The following is a 26,785-nucleotide window of genomic DNA, read 5'->3' as shown; positions in this document are numbered from 1 at the left end:
ACTCTCATAGGAAAGGGGGAACCTATGCACAAACTGTGAATTCTTTTATAATCAGTGTCAAAGGAATGCTGGGACACTGCGCAATGACATTTAATGCTTGGTGGCTGGTACACGGGAAGAGGTATGGACTTACCTCTCATCTCCAGGGCATTATATCCAGGGTCTGGGTACAGGGGGTAAGCTGCTTTCACAGAGATATTAAAAAGCATTAGAGGCCCCATTCAAATGGTAAGCTCAGTCTTGTCTTTCTCTTTCCTCTCCAAGGTTCCCTGCAGGAGAAATTTGAACCTGGGAAGGATTTGGGAAACAGCTGAACTGCAGTGAAAATTTTAGCTCCTTCGGGCTCACCAGAAATTGAGCACTTGGTAGAGATAGTGTTAGGGTGGTTATTAAAGGAATAAAGAGTATACACTGTGGGTCAGGTGAGCCTGGGTTTCAATCTGAGCTTTACCAATTACTAGCAATGTGTCTTGGGCAAGTCACTTAACCTAAGCTCTGTTTCTTCATCTTGAGTAAGGATAATATCTCGCAGGATGGTGAGGATAATTATATAATATATAGAAAACACTTGGCACAGTGTGTGGACCATGGATAAGTGCTCAACAAATCATTGATTCCATTCCTTGGCTATTTATGTTGCTGTAATTAATTCTATAATTAATAGGATGGGGAAGACAAAGGCATGCTGCTGCTGCTGCTAAGTTGCTTCAGTCATGTCTGACTCTGTGCGACCCCAGAGACGGCAGCCCACCAGGCTCCCTCCTCCCCGGGATTCTCCAGGCAAGAACACTGGAGTGGGTTGCCATTTCCTTCTCCAATGCATGAAAGTGAAAAGTGAAAGTGAAGTAGCTCAGTAGTGTCCGACTCTCTGTGACCCCATGGACTGCAGCCTACCAGGCTCCTCTGTCCATGGGATTCTCCAGGCAAGAGCACTGGAGTGGGGTGCCATTGCCTTCTCCAAGACAAAGGCATATGTTGCTCTAAAATGGTAAATCTCCAATGAAGAATGGCCTCTTACCTAAAGATGCATACAAATACAAACTGTGAACCAGAGTCATTTTAAAGTGCAGGAGAGTATGTATATCATATTCTCTAATCATACGTATTTTTGTTTCATTTTTCTAATGCAAGTTACTATAAAGGTTCAGGGCCTGTGAAAGAATCCTCATAGGGTTAAAACGTTGCACTTTATTTTTCATGAGTAATACACACCTTTGAGTTACAACCCATAATGTGTTTCAGTTTAAAAGATAACAAGTTATTTTCATGCATGACTGCACTTCGTTAAGGAGTGAAAATGGGCTGTTACTAAAATGTCAACACAATTGTCCCCCTTGAAGCTTAGTTTATCTTGAAGTATTTTTACATTTTCAGCACTTCTTTGTGTTTGTTTCTCCAAGAGCATAAAGATCCAGCCATGGTTAATTTTCAGAATTAAAAAAAAAAAAAAAAACATAAAAAATCTTACCCTCAGTCATTCTGAATAAAATGACAAAAACAGGCAGGGGTGGGTGACAGGAGTTTTCATCCTCAATAATGAAAATCTGGGGCCCAATATCTTCTGTAGTTCTTTGCATTTCTCCATGAAACAATTTAGTTGCACTGCTGTTCAGCGGAAAATGCTTTCATGACCTAAATCCACAAGCCAGAGTTTTCTAGCAAGGCCCAGGCCCTGGCAGGGTCACTTGGAAGGCTGCATTTGCTACTGAGGTTAACTAGAAAATGGGAGAGGGGGGGCAGCTAATCCCTGCCTGGTTGCCTATGAGTAGAAGGGGCTAGTTTCTGTTTTTCTTTCCTCCTAATGTCTGGGCACAGCACCACCCACCACCACCCCCCCTCCGCCCCGCTTCTCTGTCTCCATCAGGAAGGGCATCATTCCATATTCCATCTGTATTAGGAAAAAAAAGCTTCTTAAGGGTTTGCCCAGTCAGCTCTCTAATCTTTCCCTTCTCCTTGAGGCATGAATAATTTTAATATTGCCAATCTCTAAAAATCTATTCTTTCTGCCTGTCTTTTTTCCCCTCCCGCTTTGCAGTGTAGAGTATCATCATCCAGCAGCCCTGATAAGAGGATAATGAAACAATCCCTTTTCAACCAGATCGGGTGGCTGTCAGACTAAAATGACACCACCCGTACATCCTTGACATGCTACCCCAAGCTAATTGATGGCAAACAGTGGTAACTGTCACTGGTGCGCTAAGACAAAGAAAGCACACTCATGTCACCTGATGGGAGAGCTACCTGGCAACCGATAAACAAATGTGTTAGGGAGATGTTCTATTAAGGTAAGAGAGGGTACATCTCTGAAGAACATGCCTATTAACTTTGAGCTGAAGAGCACTGCTGTTCACAGGGGAACAGAAATAAATAAGGTAAAATGAGAATTTATTGATGTCTGGACAGTTACATGAATATTCAGGTTCTCTTACAAATAGATATTCCCACATGAGCTCCAAACATCTATGAAGGCTGCCCAATTACATTTCCACATCATGCAGCTGGATTTATAGCCAGGAAAGACGTTATTTGTTTGGAAGAAGATACATGCTTACATGTCTTTCTGGAATACATAGGATACAACTAGAAGATAACAGCTGATGTCATCCATGTAAATGCCAAAGGTTACCATCAAGCCTTCTGAAATACCAGGTGTAATTAACTTCATGTTAGGGAAAGCATCTGAAACAACTGCATTTCAGAACAAAGACTGCTAGTTATAAGTCGAACAGCAGCATCTGGCAGCTCTCTCAAATGCTCTGGGACCAACATTTCATGCAGCCCTCTTCGGTCTTGCGAGACAATTTATGACATAGCTAAAACCTCAAATCTCATACTTTAGCTTTCTTTCCTTCACCTCTCAACCTACATACTTATTCACTTGCAGAGAGTTAGTTACACAGAAAGTCAGTAAAATAACTTGAACAAGCAAACAACTCAGACTAATCCGTGAAAAATCCAGTACTGCCTCTGTGTATTAAGTTATCCCATTCTGAGCAGCGTCAGCAAGCAGAAAGAAGAAAGATGGAGCAGGAATGGATGACCATTCCTGGACGTTCTTACAGGAATGTTCCTCATTTCTTTTTCTTTTTGGAAATAAAGTCTGACTTGTAACAAAAGCTGAAGTTTTAGTTACAAAAAAAAAAAAAAATACTGAGTTCTCCAACTCTTCATTATTCATTCCTTAGCTATCTCCTACCTGTTCCATGCTGATCATAAAGGATGTTTCCTCCCTTTCAGACACTGCCAAGACAACTCCACTCACTGAGTTTCCTCTGAAAACATTTCACAGAGAATGCTTTCTGAAAACAGATTTTTAGCACAGATAGCCAATCTAATTTTTAATGCAACATTCTAGCCAACTCAAGAGCTGATTCACCAACTCTGAACTCTCCCAGGAAACCTCTCCTTTTCACAATAGCCCTTTGGGGGAACTGTGTTGTAGTGGGGAACCAAAGCCTGCAACTATCACTAGGCCTGAGAAAATCTGCATAGATGAAGAATTGGTTTGGTTATGACTCCAGAAAACCCCTTCTCTCTTTTTTCACACTCTGTCCATGAAGTGGACACTGTTCCCATTTTTCCTTCAGATTCCTCCTATTTTACTTTCAAGATAAGGCTCTGATAAGTCATTTATATGTTACCCTAAATTTATGGCCACATACAACCTCTCTCAAGGAATTTAAAGGCTTTTATCTACTTGTGGAATGGAGGGTTCAATCTTTAATTATATGAATTTCAAGCATCTCTGTTGCTGCTAGAAGGTGTACTTTTGAGGAAGAAAGTATCTTTCCTGTTGGAAGGTGACTGTATGGGTTTCTAAAGTTCAGTATTGCCACTTTTTGCCTTTCTTCTGGACATTAACTATATCAACAAGAGACCTGGATTTTAGGAAACTTAATCCTGAGTATTCAAGGGGCTGACACTTTTCTCTTTTTAAGAAAAACAGACTTGAGTAGAATTAAACTATGACTACTCCATCGCATGGCTCTGTCATTCTTGGGCTCATGAGAACAAGAACCAAATATTGCCCATCTTCTGGCAGCTTCTTCCTAAGGGGGAGCCACATTAGACAGGGTTTACCAATATGTTGGGCCACCTTCCCAAACATAGCCCAGGCTGAATCTGCAGGTGCTTGCTTGCAACGTGAAGACTTCACTGGTAGTAACTTCATTTGAAAACCACTGTATCTGGGATTCCACAGAATGCCCAAGGGAGGACTAGGGGTGCTAGGCAAAGGGCAGTACAAGTAGTCTGGATCCCTTCAACTAAAACAGCTCTGCTGTGACCTGTTTTAAGCACTGGGCTGGTACAAAAATCTCTTCAAACTTATAATCTAGAAAACTACTAAAATATTTGCTAAATATAAAATATTAAAGGGATCAATAAAACCTACATGTACTGGAAGGCTTTTAAAACAAAATATGATGAAATACATGGAAGTCACAGGCTTCCCTGATCTCTCTCAGTGACTGATGAATGTCCCAGAAGTAAATATTAAGCAGGAGTTGGCAAATCTTTTCCATAAAGGACCAATTAGTCAACATTTTAGGCTTTGCAGGCAAGAGGCAACGTCCTCAATTCTTTGAGCAACTGTTCTCACCTAAAGGCTAAAAGTCTTTTCTACATTTAGCATATAAAATCTTAAAACCCTCCTGAGTTCTCAGACCATGCAAAAACAGAAGGCAGGCAGGCCAGAGTTGACCCCAGTGTAATACATTAGCCGTTGCATTTTAACTACCAAGAACCCACATGAAAAGTCTAGGGGACTGTTTTTGAAATATGGAAATGAAAGTTGAGATAAGCTAATAGTCAAAAATAGTTTTCTAGACACCCTGTAGTGTATTTTGAGAAAAATGACACACCCTGGGAGAGTCTATTTACAAAATGATATCAGAAGGGACCAAGGTTATCCCTCAGCAAGGCCAACACGATGATTGTATAAAATTGGCTGGTCAAAGCCATCAATCCTATTTCTTGTTTCCTCCACCTACTTTACCCTCACAGATTCAATGCTGATTAAGTTCATTTATCAACCAGGCAGATTTATCAACACTCTGTATGACCAACCTAAGTGTACTTCTAAACTTCATGGCAACTGAAAAAAATGTCTAATGTATAGATCTGAAGCTGGGTCTTAGAATATGGAATTTTATGAGTCCTCAACTTGACTTGAATTTTCCTTGGAAGAAATACTTTATCTCAGGACAACAATTTCTAAACTCCAAGTAGTAGCACCCAGTACTAAGAGGAATGGGTAGAAGAGCTCCTAGTCCCTGTCACAGACATAGGCTTGGTTTGTGAGTAATTCTCTAAGCTTTGAAGCAAAGAGAACGGAAAAGAAGAAAGCACCGATTGAGTATCTATCTACCAGCTGCAGGCAGTGTACTGAATTCTTGTATGTGAACTCACTTAATTCTCACAACAGTCCTCTGGAATCAGTAACCTTATCACCATTTTACAAAGAGGAAAGGTAGCACTTACAAAGCAAACACTCAGTGAGCAGAGAAGTAGAATGGGGGCTCAGTAGCCCCACATTCTTTCTGCAATAGCATACTGTCTATAAACAACAAAACAAACAAAAAAACCATGCTATTTTTGAATACACAAATACTGGTACTCATCGAAACACAATTTTGACTTTGTGATTCTGGGGGCATTGCCACCTAAGTGAATCTGTGGGTTTCTGATTCCAGTTTGTTTTTTCTCTACAGAACTACAGTAGATTTTCTTAACTAAAAACACTATATAAACTACTGGGCAAACTACTGAAATATAAAATATAAAGGATTATATTTTGTTTTTCTTTTATTCTGCTGAATGATGCTTATTAAATTTCCAATTTGTTCAGGCTTCCATACTTTCCCGATTTCTTAAACAATGTGAGTGGTGGGTAATTTTTGGCACCTGTTTTCTATCTGCTTTACAGAGATATATTTTTCTAGTATTTGGATAAAAGTAACAATAATAACTGCAGATGCTGAACATTTACTGTGCATTAGGCATTCTGTATGCCATTTAATGTATGTCTGATCAGTAACTGACCTCAGTAAAAGGGACATTATTTTGAGTTAGAGGAAGAAGTAACATTTCCACTTATAAATGTCCTATTTGAGCATAGATTGGCTACACAGTGATCAGGGGGCTTGCACAAATGTGACCAATAATGTAACTTAAGAAAAGAGACACTAAATACTGTCCATCCTTCCTTTTGTGTAGGTAGAACTCCCAACTGCCTTAGTACCTCAGAAATATGGAACCTAGATTATTGTTTTACCAGTTGCAAAATATTCTGGCGCAGCTGGATGCAATGCATTTTCATGAAGTGAGTCCATTTCTCAGAAAACTTGATAAGCATCCCTGTGAATGTGTCTGAGGAACAAACCCTTAGGTGCAATGATGAGAGTTTATTCGCTTTTCAATGGTGAATATAAGTGACCCCTGAGCAATGCAGGTATTGTATAACTTATAGTTGCCTCTGCAGTTTCTCCACATTTGAGGAGTCAACCAACCACAGGCTGTGTCGTATGGAAGTATTTACTATCTAAAAATACCCATGTGTGAATGGAGCCACACAGTTCAAACCTGTATTGTTCAAGGGTCAACTGGGTACTTTACTTTTTGTAGTCTCTCCTATAAGGTGGAAATGGGCCATTTATTAAATCCCCAGGGAAAGGTTCTGATAAAGATTATAAATCCCTGACTTTTTAATATATGGCTAGGTAGGAGTTCAACTCTGAAATCAGAGATGATGAGACTCAGAGTAGAAGCCAGATATGAGCAGCTAAGTTCACCAGGAGAGAACACGACTGGGGTCCAAGAAGCAAAACTCAGAGAGCAACTAGAAACAACGTCATGAAAGTGAGTCTAAAGGAGCCTTGACACTCAGGTAGGAAAATTAGGGCCCCAGGAAGGCAGATGTAACTTCCAATGGATCAATGGTTACTGTTAGAGAAGCATTAATGGTTCAAGATGTGGCCAGGGCACCTGAACGGGCAGATAATCCTCTGACGATATAGAGGAAGACACTTTACATAAGGCAGTCTTTGGAGTCAGTGCTGTTGGTGGCCCAGAATGGGTCAGTTCCACATATCCTCTTTATACAATGCCTGCAATATGCTCCCTTATTACTGTTAATAATATGACACTTAGTATTATGTTAATAATATGACAAGTAATATTGAGCTAATGCAGTGATGTCCTTCACTTCAGGGTTTTATGCTGTTCTTAACATTTATTTTCAGTGCTCTAACAAATGTTAAAAAAAAAAAAAGAAAGCTTGAAAATGTCTACTTTCTTTTTCCTTTATTCTTCACATGAAAGAGATATAACTACCTGTTCCTCATCTCTCTTTCCTTGGAAGGTAAATTCAGTTGGAGCAGAAAGGCAAAACTGTGGACCCTGAAGTTTGGCCCAAAGCATCCTAATCACAGACGCTACTAGCTCCTCATTCCAAAATTCTGTCCTGAATTCTCCATCTTGCCATCCATCTGCCTCCTAAGACTTAGTTGGGGTACACTACAAAGTAGGGCCAACCTTTCCTTCCCACACCCCACGTGAATGCCAACAAAATAAAATAAAATGAGAGACAGGAGAAATAACAGTGTAAAGACAATCCTAGGCTTTACCCAGTGAGAGCACAACTACTGATACAATCATCCAGCTTCACTACCTTCTCCACCTCCCTAAAGGGTATGGAATTGTTTTTGTTCACTCACAAAAATATTTTTACAGCAAAAACCTGTACATATTATAAAACCAAATAATTCAGCTTAATCTTGCATGGAAAAGCAACATAAATACAAGGGAATAAGTAGATATGGAAAACAGAAGCACCAAATTAGGTGGCCTGCAAACATACAGTCCTTAATTTTAGCTGCATACATACAAATGTTGCCCTGTACAGGCTGGGAATCAGAATTTAATTTTCTTCAGTTGAGTGGTTTTAAGATCTTATTCTTAACCAAAATATGAGCAGTACAATTATAGTTCTGGTGTGGGAAGACACACTTCATATCTACATATAGGGTCTCTGTAATAAGAAACAGAAATATATACTATAGGGTAAATTTCCCCCACTATTTCATTCAGTTGTATTATCTTTGTAATTATTTAACTGTAAGTACCAGAGTAGCATTATTCCACTTATCATTATAAATACACAACATGTCAGCAATACCATAAAATCACCTTTTGTGGACAGATTTCTATCACAGTCTTCACATGATAAATTCACTTCATTTTTTAGTACTTCTTTTTCAATTTCAGCTTCACTGAGGTATAATTGATATGTAAAATTGTAAGCTATTTAAAGTGTACATCATGGTGATTAGCTACATGTATACATTGTGAAAGGATTCCTCTCATCCAGTTAATTAGGGGCAATTCTTATTGTAACTCCCACCCGTCAAAATTCAGATCATGTTTTGCTAGAAGTCAAATTCCCACACTTTATCATAGAGAACAATGGGTTTCAAAGGATGGTCCCTGGACAAGTAGCACCTAGTGTCACCTGAGAACTTGTTAGGAAAAAAAAAAAATCTAATTCTTGTGACTCACTCAGACCTAGTGAATCAGAAATTCTGGGGGTGGAACCCAGCAGTCTATGTTCATAGGTCTTTCAGGTGGTGTGACACATACTAAAGGACAAACTCAGGAACAAGGGACTAAAGCTGTAAATTAAAGCTATCGGTGCCTGCAGCACAGAAGGATGAGGCTTGATCCTACCCTCAGTGGAGTCAGTGCAACCTGTGGATGAACCATAGACGCAAGAGACGTTACAAAAACAATGCAAGAGTTTGACAGCAGTTCAGAGTAAAAGAGACGTGCCAATGACTTTCCCACTTAATGTTTCCCTTTAAATCCTTTCTATAGCCCCAGTATCTACCTCCTTCTTGGTACTGGACCATTAGTGTTGATCCAGCACCAATTCCAAATTGTTCTGTCCTTTCCTCAACTCTTGTGACTTCTAAGCAAAGGAGTGCTTTTGAGATAATGCAAGTAATAACTATTGCATTTTTTATAATGCAATATGCTTCTTAACTTGTATATAGATCATGTTATTTGACCTTCACAATTCTCCTATAAAGTTTAACCTATTGGGAAATTTGTGTACCAATTTAGACACTTCTAATAAAGTCCTTGACCTAACAACCGCTTTTCGTGACTAGACGATATGAGGCACATTTATATAAAACTATTTCTAGCCCCTACAACTCTGCAAGCTGTCCCAAGATAGCAAATATACTCAACTCAAGAATGTAGAAAATGCATTAAGACATATGCCATAACATTACATTAAAATGAAACATTAACTATTTCATGAAGTACGCTAAATACTCTATGGATTTAATATAGTACTAGTTATTATAAAAAGTGATGATATTGCAAGAGAGAAGCCTTCATTTTTCAGTACTGAGAGAAGGGAAGGGAATGTATCCTCAGCATCTTTGGGGATTGGTTCCAGGAACCCCACAAATACCAAAATCCCTGGATGCTGAAGTCCTTCAGTATCCTCAAATTCTGCATCTGCAAATATGGAGGACCAACTGCTATGAATTCCAACAATTCCTGCACTAAGAAACTCTTGTATTTTCCTCCTATAGTCCCTATGATATTTGAACATTTTCTTTTCCTCCTGAAAAGTCTATAAAGTTACATTCAAAATTGGGATAATTCAATAGGACTTACAGGCTCTAAAATATAATTATTTAATAATCCAATAGAAGTAGTATCAATAAAATCCCCTCATTCTTGTAGATTTCCTGGTTCAGTTGTATTAGCTCTTCACCTAATGGGTGGTCTCTATCACAGTTTTCACATGATAAATTCAATATCATGTGAATATTGACTCAGATAGCACAAGCACACTGGCCTCTATGATGTTTTCATGGTAAATGGCATTTGCAAAGACCATGTTTTATTGAGTCTGTAGTACAGTTTTAGTTTGGAGGGAGCTGTGATTTTTACGATCACTCATAGGACAGCTCTTCTTCCACAGAGCATGTTTTATTTGTGAATGGACTCTCGCCAAGACCAGGCATTGGTCCAGGCTGTCCATGATCTTGTAGACCCACTAATTGTAGGCTTATCCACTTTATTAGTTCACTGAGGGAGCTGATGAGAAGATCTACACAGGCATTTAGCCTTGAATGTGGCATTCACACCTTGATCTACTGGCTATAAAATACTTCTCCCTCAGATTATCACATAAACCACCTAAATTTACAGGATGGCATGGAGTTTTATCTATCTGGGTTACAGAACTTCCGAACAAAAGCACAGAAAATATAAGGAACCATCCTTGAGAATTACTCATCACTGCCCTGGCCTCCCTGTTAGATCACAAAATTAATCTCACGTTAACCCAGGAGCAGGCCTGGGGAGCCCTGGGATTTTCAGAATAGAAGACAAGTAAACAACTCAATTTAAAATCTTTCTCAGTGCGGCCTCAAGTGATTTTTTGGCTGCTTTAACCTGGGGCAATATTGTCTTCCAAAGAAATAAAAGTCTTACCGTGCAATCCTTTCCAATCAAGCTTAGTCTTATCAACTGAAAAATTTGTTTCAATAAGGGAAGCCAATATGTTAGGAAACTTGCAATACTTGTATGTATCATAACTGCCATCTTCCCTGTTCACCTTAATGCTCTGCAAACTACTTCTGTCTTGGAATCTTATAAATCATTCTCTACGAGCCACTAAAAATTTCCATTTTAAAACCATGATTTCTTCAAACCACAAGTCCCCAGACATTGTGGCTTCTAAAAAATCATGATGTTCATGCTAAACTATTTTGATCCCTTGCCCATATACACTCAACAGGTTTCCATAAAAATATTTTATGATAAATCAATATATTAGCACTTATAGGTATACGTTCTTGACAATCTTTAAAAAACGTTTTCTTGATTTTGTGTAATAGAATGTTAAGGGAACGACTCCAAATCCCTTTGCCATTTAACCAAGTCTTAATCTTCATCAAAATACTTTAACATTTCAGATTTTACATTGAACTAATTGATGAACAGTTTCCTTTTCCTTTGGTATATTTTGCTATTTGTCTTCTTTCCATAGATCTTTAGCATAGGTTTGAGACTGGTGTGAACATACACTCCTGGCAAGTAAATTTCTAGAACTATAAAAGGCAGGCTTCAGATTTTTGTGATTTAGTTTTTCCACTGGCCTTGTTCTGCTCTGGGTTTGTTGCCTTCTCAGCAAAACACAGAATATAATCAGTTGTTTATTGTTTGTTTTTTTTTTTTTTAAGTCAAGAACAAAGAAAGTAAAATAGAATCTGAGGGATAAACAAAGCAGGAATAAAGAAGAAGGAGGGCAGAGAAACTTTCATAGTTATAAGCTAACTGGAGAAGTAAAATTCTAGGAACAAAGTTAAGCAAGATGGCCCTCTGCCTGTTTCCAGTATTCCCAGAGTCATAGAAAATTTGAGTCATTGTGAAGATGCTCTGTTGACGCTGTGGTAACCTAGGCTCCTTGTCCACTCTGGCAGCTCTCCTGCCACAGTTAGAGGCTCAAAACTAAGAGCTCTTTTTGAAGATCAAATGCAGAAAAGCATCACAAACAAAAAGAGGAATTCTGTTTGGAATGACAAAGCCATTTTAAGAAACTTTAACAATACTACCAGACATCAAAAAGCACACAAGACAAATGTGACTCCTGAGTTTTGAAAGTGAGTCATATACTGCATGCCACACACAGCAAAGGCACTAATGTTTTCACAGACAAAGGTAGTATGGCTTCCCAAACCCATTTCCAGGAGGGTTCAACTCAACAAGCCTAGCCCCTCACCATAAACTATTTATACTGGATGTTGGGCCATTTTTCAATTGATTCTGTTTAATTTTGTCTCTTTAATTGTTGGGTTCCAGGTATTTAATAAGATTATGGATTTATGGACTGAATAAGTAGGGATATAGCCTAAAGGCTGTTTCAAACTGATTGTAATTTAATGTGTGAGAATAAATGTTCATATATCAAATGTTTGGCAAATCAAACAGACATATGTGCAAACAAAAGCTAGTCATGCTTTTTCATGTATATGTCTAATACAAAATATTTGAGTGTTGATAACACTGTACACTGGCATATTTTATATGTGTACCTGCACTCAAAACCTTTGTCAGACTTGGTTAGTCTTTCAAATAACTTTTTATCTAATCTCTTATGGTCTCAAAAGCTAAGGCTTTGTTTTCTCCAAGAGTAAGTACCCAAAGCAACTGATAAAGGGCCACCAACACTGGGACAACGTTAAGGATGTCTTGATGACTGGCCCTCTTAAAACATTTGCTTAATACTCTTTCCTGTGCCTTTGGATCAGTTGAGAACTGTCAAATTTAAAAAGTTATACAAGCATAGCTTTCTCCTGTTCCACTGTTATGCATCAGTAAATCCTTCATTCTTTATGGCTTATTAGTATGTTTAAAAAGAAAAAGCAATCTGCTGCCAAAACCTGGCGCTGGAACCAGATGGGGAGGGAGTAGAATTTGTAATTCACAGAAAACAGAAAATTCCCATTGTATGGAGTGTGGAGTTGTGGGACTTTTGCTTTCATATTCATAGCATGACAGTAAGAGCTTTCCATATATGAAGACTATAACCAACCACGTTTGTACCAATACATCACCATTATAGAGAGTGGAAAATGCACAAAAGCCCAGGCTAACAAAGTAAATGAAAAAAAAATGTCCTTATTGAATAATAATCCTTTCTCATTTTTCACTGCATACATAACATTTTTCTAAATATAGAGTCATCTATTATTCAAACCTAGGCAGAAGGAAGCTATTCTGGGAGTGCCATCCTATCCCTCCTCCCCCAATGGTTGACAAACACTAATGGACATTCTTACAAATTGATTTACTGATATGATTTTTTTTTTCTGAGAGACATGGGACTGGCTTCCTTTTGCAATGCAAAGACAACAATGACTGCTCCATTAAGAAATCCACAGGCAGCCTGTTACCTGCTTAAGGGGGAAAGACTTCCTTTGAGTCTCCATCAAGTTAATAAATTTAAGATAGCTGGGAGGTTTGGGTACATTGAACTTTTGGCAGAAAGCCAGGACTAAAAGAGCTAATGTATTATTTTACTTTGTTTCTTTATGAGAAGAAACAGTCTGCTGACAAACCCAGTTTAGGAATCAGATGGGAAGGACAGGAGGGGGATAAACTGCAGTTTACTGATAAAGTGAAATACAGACGATCTTAGAAGCATTTTCATATATGCATTCCCTTTAACCGGAGTCAAGGGCCTAGACAAGGACAGTTGATGTGGTTTGGGTCTGCCTTTGCTGAATCGGCTGATATTACCTGGATAGAGGTCAGGCCCGGGCTCTGGGGAGCATCCCACCGCCCTATCGACAGCGTCTCGTGGGGAGGTGGAGGGCTGCAGGGGCTGCACCGTGAGGCAGTCTGTGAGCAGGTCGGGATGGAGCTCTGCACTGGACCGCAGCTAAGAGAAGGAGAAAACAGAAGACAGATGGAAAAGGAAGGCTATTCCTCAGAATACTTTTTTCTGGAAAGGATATCATGCCCTAAGGTTCATGCACAAATATTTATCAAGTAACAACTACAGGTTAGGCCCTGGACTTAGAGTCAATACAAGGGTCAGCTTTGCAATGTTAATAATACCTGGCAGGTGTTTCAGGAAATATGTGGTTAGAGGCAGATTTTACTTCAGGCCTTGATATTTCCACTTCTGGGAACCGAACTTCCTATTATGTTTTCTTTGATTTGCTCTGTATCTAATCAGAACTTGTAGTGATATCAAAAACAAACTCAAGTATATTTAGTCCATATTGTAAAGTGTTTTTAAAATACAGAGATATAATAAGATGAAAATATGTTAGAGATAATTAAGAATGTCCATTGAGATTTGACACCTACAGATTTTTTGGAACATGACAACAAGAAAAACCAACATCATTACAAGCAATAAACTATCCCAACAGTAAGGTACATAAAAAAAAATAGACTTCATTTTATCACAATAACACAATAAATTCTTTATATATTAAAGAGCCATAAAAATATCAGAATAAAGTATAGATACAAAGTTATGTGATTTATTTATGAAAAAGAATTTTGTAAGTGTAGTCTGAATGAAAAAAAAAATCACAATGGAAGATTTAGTTATATAAAAATACCAACCTCTGTTTGTCTAAAAACATAATATCTTTAAAAATCTAGACATACTTTTGTCACAGATATTGTAAACAGTTACCATCTTCTGTCCTTTTTAAGCATATATGTTCTCTGTTTAAAGAGAACATATAAGTTGATTTTGCCTTCATCAAGATAAAACTAACCCTTTAGATACAGGACTTGAGTATACTTATTCAACAATTATTTAATGAGCATTAGACACTCTCTAGGCTCTAGAGATTCTGTCTTAAGGAACTTACACTCTAGAGGGGAAGCAGATGGTGAACAAATAAAATATAAAACACAGCAGATAGTGATACGTGCTATAGAGAAGAGTGATAGAGAGAAGAAATACAATGAGTTAGAGACAAGCGATAGCAACCTGAGACAGGGGGCTCAGAGAAAGTCTGTTGGAGACGGCACTGGCAAAAAGCCTTGAGAGAAGTGAGGGAGTGAGCCCTGCAGACGTATGGAGGAAGAACTTGCGTGCCCTGTGCTGCGTCTGGATTATGTGACGAAGAGTAAGGCAGGAGTGGAGGGAGTCTCGGGCCCGGAGTAGAGAAACAGGAAAAAGGCGAGGTGTAAGTGGGGGAAAGAGGGAACAAGTTTAGTGACCCTCTCTTTCTTCCCCTCAGATGAGATTAGAAAAGGGCCTTCCAGATCATGTGAAGCTTCTAAGCACTCCCAGTCTAGAAATAACTAAATGAGTGAGGGAGGAGGTAGACCGCAGGATCTCCTGGGAAGGGACCAATTCACCGTGCAGCGCTTCACATGAACGAAAATTTTTTAAAAAGGAGAAACAAAAGTGAGAATAAACCTAAAAAATATTCAGCACAATTGCAAAGAAATAAATGCAACGCTGTAACTTTTAAAAAACTTACCAAATTATCAAAACTTTACAGAAGAGGTAGTTGTAGTGACGGTAGAGTGTGAGAGGAGCACCATAAGACACTGCTGGTTGGAGCGGACACTGTTACAGACTTTACACATGATTTGGAGGGAGATTTCCTAAGATTCATAACTGAAATTATTTGCTCTTAGAATTTCTTAAGGAAATAGCCAAAAAAGTGGAGGAAGATTTAGATTCTTTATATTTCATCACTCTAGTGAGACACAGCACTATTTATAGCAATATAAAAATTAGGAAAAATTACTTAAATGTCTAAGAAAGTGAAACTGTCAGTCACTCAGTCATGTCCAGCTCTTTGCAAGTCCATGGACTGTAGCCTGACAAGCTCCTCTGACCATGGAATTCTTCAGGCAAGAATACTGGGGTGGGTAGCCATTCCCTTCTCCAGGGGATCTTCCCAACTCAGGGATTGAATCTGGGTATTGCAGGAGACCTTCTAAGCCAGCAGGGAAGCCCTAAGTACAGCTGATAAGTGATGCAACATCAGTTTGATGGAATATTATGCAACCATTAGGATAATATTCATGAATATAAAGGCAAAACAAAATTATGTATACAAAGTGATAACAATTACGTTAAAACACAGCTAAAATACTGTAAGGAAATATAATTCAATATTAAAAATCATTTTTGTCCTCAGCAGCAGTATTATGAATTTATTTCCTGTTTTCTTTTTATTCTTTCCTCAGTTTTCCAAACATTCCAGTGATGTGCGGGAGCTGGCTTGCACCAGTCTAAGAATGCCAACTGTGTCTACTTTTCCCAAACTTGCAATGACGTCATATCGATAGCCTGAAATTGGTCACGATGATAACATTTACACTATGGAAACTGACAAATACTACAAACGGGCCTTCCCATGTGGAGAGCTGGTTGTTGCCAGTACGATGACTCTGATCAGAAAGAAAAACATACACACAGATACAAAACATCAGCAAGTTACTATTTAGAGAACAGTATTTCTTGGAACTGAAAAAGCTTTATGAAGAGACAAACACATGTCCAGCTCTTAGTCCAAGAATATGAAAATGGCACAGCGACCCTAAGTTTAGGGAAGCAGCGTTTAACACATGTAGTGAACAAGACAATTATAATCTCCTTAGCTTTGCCACATTGGAATGTCTGCCCAAGATTATCTCAGTTAATGCCTAACCCTCTCAGGGCCTTTGGAAGGTATGTTTGATATTTTGGTACTAACCTAACACATGCCACGTAAGAAAAACTGGAAAAAATTCAAGCCTTAGAATGAGTTCTGGTGATCACTTTTAATTTATCTTTCATTGTTAAAATGTGATCTGGGGCCCACATGTTCTACTAAGAGTAGACATGAACGTCTCTCTGCTTTCTATTACCAACTACTCCAGGGTTTTACAGACATGAGTATTGATGAGGTCTTTCCAAGGAATTTCACGGCCATGGTTACTTCTGGAGTTAAAGGCAGGCAATTCTTCCTTAGCTACAAGTATTCATGTTTTCCAAGAGTGTGATTCCATACAGCTTTGTGGTGAGAGTTAATTTGGTTTTCTCTGGGATTAGACATGGTTCTACAAAGTGCTTCTTAAATTGAACAAACCTCAAGGACTTTTTCTTTTTTTTCTTTTTTTTTTTTTGCTTAAGGTCCTTGAAGACCTTATGCAAAATTTCCAAAGCAGGGCCATATGCTTAGAAATGCAGTAATGGTATGTAAGTTTAGTATCCTTCTCTCTCTCCCAGATTATTAGACAAAGAAAAGGACTTCCAGATCATTTAAGGTTCTTAAACATTCTCTACCCAGGAATCATCAAATGGGTGAGGCAGGAGGCACACAGAAGAGTCTCCAAGGAGAGCTATCTTGCCATATATCTATATTATGGTTTTATATTTGGAGTGAGAAACCCTATTATTTATATAAAGCAGTATCTTCTTAGCTCTTAAGAATATAAAAAAAGATAGAGGAAACTTTTTCAATGGGGGATGGTCTCTAACTGTGAATCTCAAACCTGGACATGCATCAGAATCACCTTTACGCTCCAGTGCAGAACTGATGATTCAGTGGGTTTGCAGTTCATTTCTGTGAAGTTCCCAGGTCATGGTGATGTTGTTGTCTGGGAACCACACTTTTAGAACCATGAGGAATCCTGATAAGAAGATTCTCTAAGAAAATGCTGGTTAGAAGAGATGAGACTTTTCTGGTCATGAGAAGAGAAAATGAATTGCAGAAATAAGGGATTATAAAAACCAAACTGACTTTATGACATGAACTTCATTTTATTTTCTTGGGCTCCAAAATCACTGTGAATGGTGACTGCAGCCATGAAATTAAAAGATGCTTGCTCCTTGGAAGAAAAACCATGACAGACTTGGACAGCATATTAAAAAGCAGAGACATCACTTTGCCAACCAAGGTCCATATATTTAAAGCCATGGTTTTTCCAGTAGACATGTATGGATGTGAGAGTTGGCCCTGAAAGTTGATGCTTTTGAATTGTGGTGCTGGAGAAGATTCTTGAGAGTCCCTTGGACTGCAATGAGATCAAACCAGTCAATCAATCCTAAAGGAAATCAACCCTGAATATCCATTGGAAAGACTAACTGATGCTGAAGCTGAAGCTCCAGTACTTCGGCCACATGATGGAAAGAGCCAACTCGTTGGAAAAAAAACCCTGATGCTGGGAAAAATTGAGGACAGGAGGAGAAGCGGGCAACAGAGGATGAGTTGGTTGGATGGTATCACCAACTCGATGGATATGAGTTTGAGCAAGCTCTGGGAGACAGTGAAGGACAGGGAAGCCTGGTGTGCTGCTGTCTATAGGGTCACAAAGGCTCGGACGTGATTTAGCAACTGAAAAACAACAACATGAACCTCATGTAACCATTTCTTATTATGTTTCCCTTCAGATCTCATAATAATAAATAGCTACACGAAGTTCATATCATGAGTACAATTTGGATTTTTATACTGTTGCAGGGATAAAAAGGGTTAAAAATGTTCACCCCAGTTTAATACTTGCCCTTACAGGACAGCAAGAACATGCCCTTTACGGGGCCTGTACTGTTCTTTACATACAAGAAACAAATATCCCCTCCTTTCATTTGGGACGCCAGTCCCGAAAGGCAAAGACAAGAAGGCAAGAAGAGTTTCTGTGATGTGCACCATATACCAAAGATAGGTATTTCCATAAGGCCTCGACAAAACCCTTTGCTCCTCTCAAGAGCACTGTCTGTCTGCAGACATCCCATTTATTATGCTGTTCATTCCTTTTGCCTGGAATGGCTTTCCCTCCTCCCAGTAGAATTTCTCCAAGACCCAATTTATGGCTCCCTCCTGAATGAAGCCCCCTCTGACCAGGTCAGCCCGAGAGGGCCTCCCATGGTATATGGAGAGCTGCAGAGTCTGCTCTCAACAACCCTGCAACCATATGTTTAAGGCTTTGTTTCTTGTTATGAGTTTAGTTTGCACTATTATGAAGTCCACAAGGACCTGGTTAGCTGACTGCCTTTCTAACTTTCAAAACCCCATGGCACCTGGCAGGGTGGGACCAGCATCTGGGTAAATCATTCAGTGCCAGCTGGATTTGTAAGAATGAGACACAATACTTTATCTAAAGGACGCTACAATCTCTAGTGGTGTGTGGATGTGTTTAAAAAACATAATTGGTCATGTCTTAATTACCTCTCCTAAAGGAGAATTTTAAAAGATACAGCAAATGTGTGCATGTTAAGTCACTTCAGTTGTATCTGACTCTGTGTGACCCTATGAACTGTAGCCTGCCAGGTTCCTCTGTCTACGAGATTTTCCAGGCAAGAATACTGGAATGGGTTGCCATGTCCTCCTCCAGGGGATCGTCCCGACCCAGGGACTGAACCCATATCTCTTTTTTCTCCTGCATTGGCAGGTGGGTTCTTTACCACTAGCACCACCTGGGAAGCCCCAGAAGACACAGATCACCGTTACTATATGGGAAAGGCTGCTGCTGCTCTGCCCAGATCCCTTCTGATCCCATGGATTAGCTCTGAACTGCCCTGACTCCTAACTCCTGTGCCCACCCCCTAGCTTCTGCATACTTTACAGCTAACAGACACCACCCCCCCCCCAACCAATACACAAATGCATGACCAACCAGTGCTTCTTAGTGCCAAAGTGGGACAAATTCTGAAGCGTAAATCATACTCCAGAGCTCCCAGTAGGGTCGTCCATGTTTATAGCTTTAGCCCCTTCCTTCATTCCTCTCCTATATTCTCCTGGGAGCAGTTCTTTAACAACTCACAGGCACCTGGATCTTTGGCTCACAGTCTGCTTCTGGGAGCACCCGACAAACCCTTTTTATTTGTCTCACGAATTGAGAGCCAATCAGCAGCACTCAGAGATGCTCACACACACATACTGTTTCCCTTTCTTCAGCTCCTGCTCTGCTCACACACAGGTATAGTATAGTAACCATATGCGTAATGAAAGTAGGGTATCCTGGGCTATTATCTCTCCTGTGTGCTTAGTATGTCCAACTCTTTGCAACTCCATGGACTGTAGCCCACCTGGCTTCTCTGTCCATGAAAATCTCCAGGTAAGAATACTGGAGTGGGTTGCCATTTCCTTCTTCAGGGGATCTTCCCAACCCAGGGATCGAACCCATGTCTCTAGCATCTCCTGCATCGGCAGGTGGATTCTTTACCACTGTGCCACCTGGGAAGCCCCTGGGCCATTATGGATGTTACTAAAAGCATAATTGTGGAGCCTAAATTAAAAACAAAACCCTAATTTACAAGAATAATTAGCATTTAAAAGAGCCTCGACATCAATAGGGCCAAACCTCTATCTTATGGACTACTGCCCTATAGCAACCCCAGTAGATGGCTCTCAGACTCTGTTTGATTGCCTGTGGTAACAGGCAACTTCCTTACCTTGGCAGTTAGCTTTCATTTCAGATAGTACCAACTATCAGGAGTTTTATTTCATACTCAGTCCTGATCTAGCCCTCAGCAACCTATTAGGTTTGCATGCGTCCTTCTCTGCATAGGGGGCTTCCCTGGTAGCTCAGATGGTAAAGAATCTGCCTGCAGTGCAGGAGACCCAGGTTCAACCCCGTGGAGAGAGAAGCCTGGCGAGCTACAGTCTCAAAGAGTAGGACACGACTGAGTGACTAATACTTTCACTCTTTCACACTTTCTCTTCGTAAACCTGCAGTAAGGTTCATGGACATACTAGGAAGAAAAGAGACCTCTCTGAGTCTCAGAAACCAACCTGTGAATCTTTGAGTGTTAATAATCCTGATCATTAATGACCCATTTTAGGGCTTAATTTCTTGGCCTATCCAGGTGCAAGTAAACAAACTGGCTCCTTAGCTTGCATACAATCTCCCATTATGAAATATTTATTCTAAATGATAGTTTTTCAGCGTTAATAATGAAACCACGCATCAAGTCTTGACAAGGTTCCCGCATTTGGTAACTTGAGCTGCTTCCCTAACAATGCAGGGATTTTTCCTAATAGCTAAAAACAAGGTACCGTCAATTGTGATTTGTATTTGTTTTTTTGTTCAAGACTATTCTGTTAATGTTTATAAGCTCTTGAAACAAGAGACGGAAATTCTATTCCCATCATTTTCTCATTTCAGATATGATTGAATAATCGTCCAAGATTAAGTGAGTCAAGTGGAAATAATTAGGAAAGGGAAAAAGGCCCAGATTCTTCAATTTTTGGTTCCATTACATTTTATTCCAACAGCAGAGGCATTCTGTTATTCTGAAGCAAGACATACTTCCAAAGAGAAAGAGGTACAATCAAAGGCCTTTTGTTTTCCCTTTCTCCAATGAGCATCCTCTATCTGGGCTGTGCATGTTTATGCATCATCTTGCAGGGATTCCTTTGTTCTCCAGAAATCAAATGCCACCAAAATATGTTTCTGAAGAAACTCAACCAGAAGAAAAAACAAATAGGATTTTTTTTCGGAGGGTTAAGGTTTAGTACCAGAACATTCTCATCAAGCATTCTCTATGACACTTTGAGCAATGTGGATCCTGGGGAATTAACTCATTGCCAAAAGGCTTAAAAATAATTACAATGAATTAACCTATTATATTAATTACAATTAATTTCCAGTTGAAATGAAAATTTCTATCTCTAAGGGATTCCTCAGCCCTGACATTTATGAAGTGGCTTTGGCATATCATAGGTAATTAATCTCCAACAATCTGTTATCAAACTCATTTCCTTTGGGAATGACCAGTTTGCAAAGAAGAAAAGAAATGAGAGTGCAGACTTAGAGTATTGGAAGAAACTTCTTCGTGAACAAAAGGTACAGTCCAGCTGGACACCCTGCATTTCTATAATAGGAAGTACCTATTTGGTTAGCACTGACTCGAGAGGCCAAAAATTCTGTCTTCATGAACATGCCAAAATATCTCAATAGATATACATACCAGGGTATATGTCTCAGTAAGAGACATGAAAAATAAATTCCTGTATAGATACAACATAATTACTGGCTATCTAGTAAAAAACAGTGATTGATGAAACAATTTCAGAGTAAGAAGAACAAATGTTATGTACCAGGGCTATAACAAATGCTGTCCAAAGGAACTTTCTTGGATGATAGACAAGTTCTGTAGAGTACTAGTCTGTAGGCATTAGTCACATGTGATTAAAAAACACTTGAAATGTAGCTAGTGCAACTGAGGAAGCAAACTTTATTTTATTTTAACCTAATTTTAATTAATTTAAATTTAAATGTAGGATGGTAAACTGCCAACTTACTGCATATCATGGTGGCAGTTCAGCTGTTGCTTAAATCCCTTCAATGACAGAGAACTCACTTTCATACAACTCACTGCGCTCCACTGTTAAATTGGTCTAGTCATTAGGAAGGTCTGCCTCAAGTTGATTTGTAATCTGCCTCCCATAATTTCTGCTCATTGGAATTTATTTTTCCCCTCTTCCCTCAGACCACATAGAATAACTCTGTTCATGGTCTACTTTGTATTTCTTTTCATATATGAGAAACCTCAAAATGCTGCAGTATTACAGAATTTCAGCCCTAAAAGTGGCTGTAATTTAGTTTGTCAGTCCTTCCTTAGCAGTTGCTTTTTTTTTTCCTCCAGGTTGAATATCTTTAGTTTTTAATATAGATAAGAGTAATGTTAAGTAGGAGGAGCTTCGGTCTCTTAGTCTGACAAATTGTGGTTCAGCTACCAAGTGGTCCAAGGCAGATGCATTCACTTGTCAGAGTGTAGTTTCCCTTCTGTAAAATGAAGACGATATCACTGAGCTATCTTGGTTGCTTTAAGAAATAAATTAGATAATATTTAAAAAGTTCTTGAAACCCTGCTTGGTACCCAGAAGTCATCTAAAACATCAATCCCTGCTTTCTCATGTAGCATATTCTTACATTCACCACACCAATTTCTCTTAACACTGGAATTCACTGGATAGCTAAATGTGCAAATGCTATCCCAGTACTAATACAGTGAACTAGCTGTTTGACCAGGAGAGAGGATAATAGAACAAACACATCCCTTGTTCTAAATGTCCCACTTCTATCAATTCAACCTAAAGAATCATTTCTTAAAATCCATGTTATATTATTCATTCATTCATTCATTCCATTTACTGAATTCCTTACTGTGCTCCCCAAACTATACTAGGCCTAGAAGATAAAGTCATGCCCAAGATAACCTAGTTTCCTGCCCTTGCAGAGCTTATAGTGCAGCTCAAATAAAACTTGCCGTTGGGTAAAATTCTTAGATCTTTTTTCATATGTGATGCTCTTTATTTCTGATGGCTCTTTATATTCAGAAGCTAGCTTTTTAAAGCTCCCTTGCCATTTGGTGGTACAGAAGCTCTTGGCTGTATTTCATTTGATTTGATCACTCAGCTGGCTACCACATTCCCCATTTCAGGACCATTTACAAACTTAATGAAAATATTCTCTGGCATCAAAGATTATGTTAAATGATGGTTCTAAATTTCCATCCAAGAGTGAGTTATCTCTGGAAAACAGCCCATACTCTATTGACATTAACAGACATTAACAGCTCCTTAAGCCATTAACAGTCACTTAAATAATAGTTTATGATATGGTCATGAAAAATAAGAGTATGGGCTCTGGACCCAAAATTACCTGGATTTGAGCTTCTGTACCCTTACTTATGAAATGTTAGACAACTATTAAGTAGTTAAACAAATCGCTTTAGCTCAGTTTTCTCGGTACAATGTGGGTAATTTATAAGGCTGTTGTTGGGGATAACAGATAACATGAGATAATAAGCTATTTTACCAATAATGGTATATAGTCAATGTTTAACACATGCTAACTACTATTTCTATTCTTATTTTTTTCCCATTAATATTCAGTGTGGAAACATTTATAGCACTCTATTACATGTACCTTTATTTTCTTTTTTCTCCCATCCATCTTTAGACATTTTTCTCTTTATTATTATCATACAATAGTACAGTAATATAACAAAGGAAAAAGAATGGAGACTTTGGGTTCATGTAGATAAAAGTTCAAACTTCATCTCTGCTGCCCACTAACACATCGCCTTTGGCAAGATATTTAACCTTGAAAGGCTTCCGAACTATCCTCTGTAGAATGGTGGTGATAACACCAACAATATGGGGTTATTATAGGATTACAAAAGGTGATCAACAGAAAGTGACTAGCATAGTACAATGTTATTATTATTATTATTATTATTTTTGCTCAAGAAGAAAAACTATTATAATTGTTAAGACTGATACTTGTTATTGCTTAGCCACATAAACTGAGTCTGGGGCCAAACAGTGCCTTAATGAAGACATTAGCACAGTTTTTGCAGAATGAATATCACTCAAATTATTCTATCTCAGAAGACTGTAGCTAGCTTTTACTCAATTTTCTAGTTGGACTTTTTCAAATCCAATTATATTAGAAATCAAAACCAACAACAAAACATTTTCAGAATACTCTGCGGGATTTTAATACTTATATAGATGTTCTATTTACCAAAATCTGTACAACTATCTAGCTATCCTAAATAGAGTTGGGGAATTGAAGTTAAAAGTATGTTGAAATCAGAAAGGCATGCAGGTTGGATTTTCTGCATTGTTTATATTTGTAAAAACATCATTTTCCTCCTAAGTCAATATTATTCTAAAACTGACACCAAGAATCCTGCTTTTTTTCCTCACTGGAAAATGATACACAAATGAACATAGTCAAGGTAGATTCAAACTGCATTTGGAGGAACATCTAAAAAGCAGAACCTTAAGTTGAAGGGTAGATTCTTTTTTAGACAAATACAGAAATATTAACATGGAATTTCACACAACCAGGAAAGACATCCTCCTTGACCTTTTGAGGCCGGGTTATAAGGCTGTAAAGACTCAAAGGAAGGCGAAAGGTTTGCTTCTATCATGGCTTCATAAATTCCTCCTGATACCAGCTCATTGCCCTAATGTGACCACACACATTCCATCCCATGCAGTCAAGTGTGGCATTTTCTTTCTATTCAAGTATTCTCAAGCTTTAATTAAAGCAGCCAGCTATCTAGTAATTACGTCCCCCGTCCATCTTACCAGCTTCTTATTGTCTTCCTTTGAATTGATTTCTGACTACAGCCCTTCATATGCTACAGTTTAGTAAGTGTGGGGAGAGACTAACTGCAGAAGTTATTTTTCCTTCCTTTCATTTAATTAAAACAGATTGTCTGAAAAAGATTTAAGGCTGATTTTCACGTAGATCAGTGTTTGGACAATTTTTAGATACCTACTTCTGAAAGTTGAAGGCTGTCATTTCAAAGGAGAGCACTTGCTTTCTCTTCTCCCATCCATCCTCTACACAGCAGTCAGTTTAATTTCCCCCAAGGACACTGCTGACAACAGCACCCTGCTTCAAAGCCCTCTAGAGACTCTCCCCCAAGCACTGTTCATGGCCCAAACTCACAGGCTTTCACAGGGGCCTCTCCCCTAGCAGTGTGCTTTCGCGCTCCTTGCCTGGGTCACACAGAGCCAACACAGCCTCCTCTCTACCTGTATTCATTCGCATTCGTGTCTCATGCCGTCCTTCTGGCCACAGGCTTCCCTCATCCGGAGGCCCCTTTTCTTCAGACTCTGTATATCTACACTATATCCTGCATATTCTTCGAGGTCCAATTCAATGTCACGGCTTCCTCGAAGTCGTCTCGCACCTCTTCTTTCCAAAATAATTTCTTCCTTTTTAGACATTGCAATAGCAATTTCTCTGTATCACTCTGATAGTACTGTGGTTTTCTACATTCTGTAATACTTATTTCTACATTATATATGTGTGTGTGTCACAGAAGATAAAAAGTCTCCTTGTAAACAGAAACCATGTCTGTCTAATCATGTAAGCTAAAACAGTGTTTCCTTTCACATGAAAGGTACTCTAAGTGTTTGGGGAAATGTGTGAGCAAATAAAGGAATGAATAACAAACAAATCAATAGCTGCTAAGGATTTATTAATTCTTTAGGGCAGCCTCTAAAGACAGATAAAATCATGTCTTCATAGCAATGCAAAGAGGGGGAAAAAAGAGTGAGGCAGCATGCCGAAATTATCACCTGAGAATAAAACAGGAACTAGACAAGTGAAATCTTAACAGAAGTCTTTTTTTTTTTATAAGATACTGGAAAGTTTAATTTCTTATACTGCTCAGTCCCTGTTCACACTAGATTTCACTAGATAACAGTATTCACATTTATATATTGCTTATTGGAAAGTGTAACTGAGCAATCTTTCCGATAGGAAATGTTCACTCATTACTTTTGTACTTCCCATCTCTGATTCACCTGGAAGGGCTGGGAACAAATCCAACTTTCTACCCTCTGTTAAAGATTCAAGGTCCAGCATAAGGTTGAGAAGAAGAACACGGAAATTTCAAGTTGATCGGACCTGAAATGACACACTCTCGCCTCCTTTTTGACAACATACACAGACAAGACCCTCCATCTTCTGGAGCCTGGTTGAGTAAGTGACCAGCTGTGGCCCTGGTCTCCCTGGCCACCGGTCCACATTCAGCTTTTAGCGGTGCCAGGATCTCTTCACCCCTGAGGTAATGCCAACCAAAGTAAGAGCTTGCCCATGGTATTATTTTTGTCATGGCATGGAAGAATTTTACTGAAGGTAATTCTCCCGCTCTCACCTGAGGACTGTATATCTTAGAATGATGCATGAATCTCATGAACTTCTAACACATCAGTGAAATGAAACTCTTCTCTTTGGTCATGGAAAAGGAGGCCTGGTTCAGAGAAGTTCTTTAGAGTAAAGCCAGAGACTGGACTCCTCGAGAGACTTCCTATGGTCTTTGCAGCTTCTACCAAAGTTATTTTCATGTTTCAGTTCAGTTCAGTCACACAGTCATGTCGGACTCTTTGCGACCCCATGAATCGCAGCACGCCAGGCCTCCCTGTCCATCACCAACTCCCAGAGTTCACTCAGACTCACGTCCATCGAGTCAGTGATGCCATGCAGCCAACTCATCCTCGGTCGTCCCCTTCTCCTCCTGCCCCCAATCCCTCTCAGCATCAGCGTCTTTTCCAATGAGTCAACTCTTTGCATGAGGTAGCTAAAGTACTGGAGTTTCAGCTTTAGCATCATTCCTTCCAAAGAAATCCCAGGGCTGATCTCCTTCAGAATGGACTGGTTGGATCTCCTTGCAGTCCAAGGGACTCTCAAGAGTCTTTTCCAACACCACAGTTTAAAAGCATCAATTCTTCGGCGCTCAGCCTTCTTCACAGTCCAACTC

The 26,785-nt window shown here is 39.1% G+C and overlaps 1 protein-coding gene across 1 annotated transcript in view; it reads right to left on the bottom strand.

Annotated features, from left to right (window-relative positions):
* The window catches only part of GLIS3 (GLIS family zinc finger 3), a 477,578-nt gene that overhangs the window by 70,983 nt on the left and 379,810 nt on the right, over nucleotides 1–26,785 (bottom strand). Inside the window, exon 6 of the mRNA XM_068974601.1 lies at nucleotides 13,324–13,465. Within this exon, the coding sequence (XP_068830702.1) occupies nucleotides 13,324–13,465 (142 nt within the window). The remainder of the gene's footprint in view (nucleotides 1–13,323; nucleotides 13,466–26,785) is intronic.

This window comes from Capricornis sumatraensis, chromosome 6 (genome assembly GCF_032405125.1).
Source record: "Capricornis sumatraensis isolate serow.1 chromosome 6, serow.2, whole genome shotgun sequence".
NCBI lineage: Eukaryota > Metazoa > Chordata > Mammalia > Artiodactyla > Bovidae > Capricornis > Capricornis sumatraensis.
Note: the sequence above shows the minus strand (reverse complement) of the source record. Positions and strands in the feature narration are given on the sequence as shown.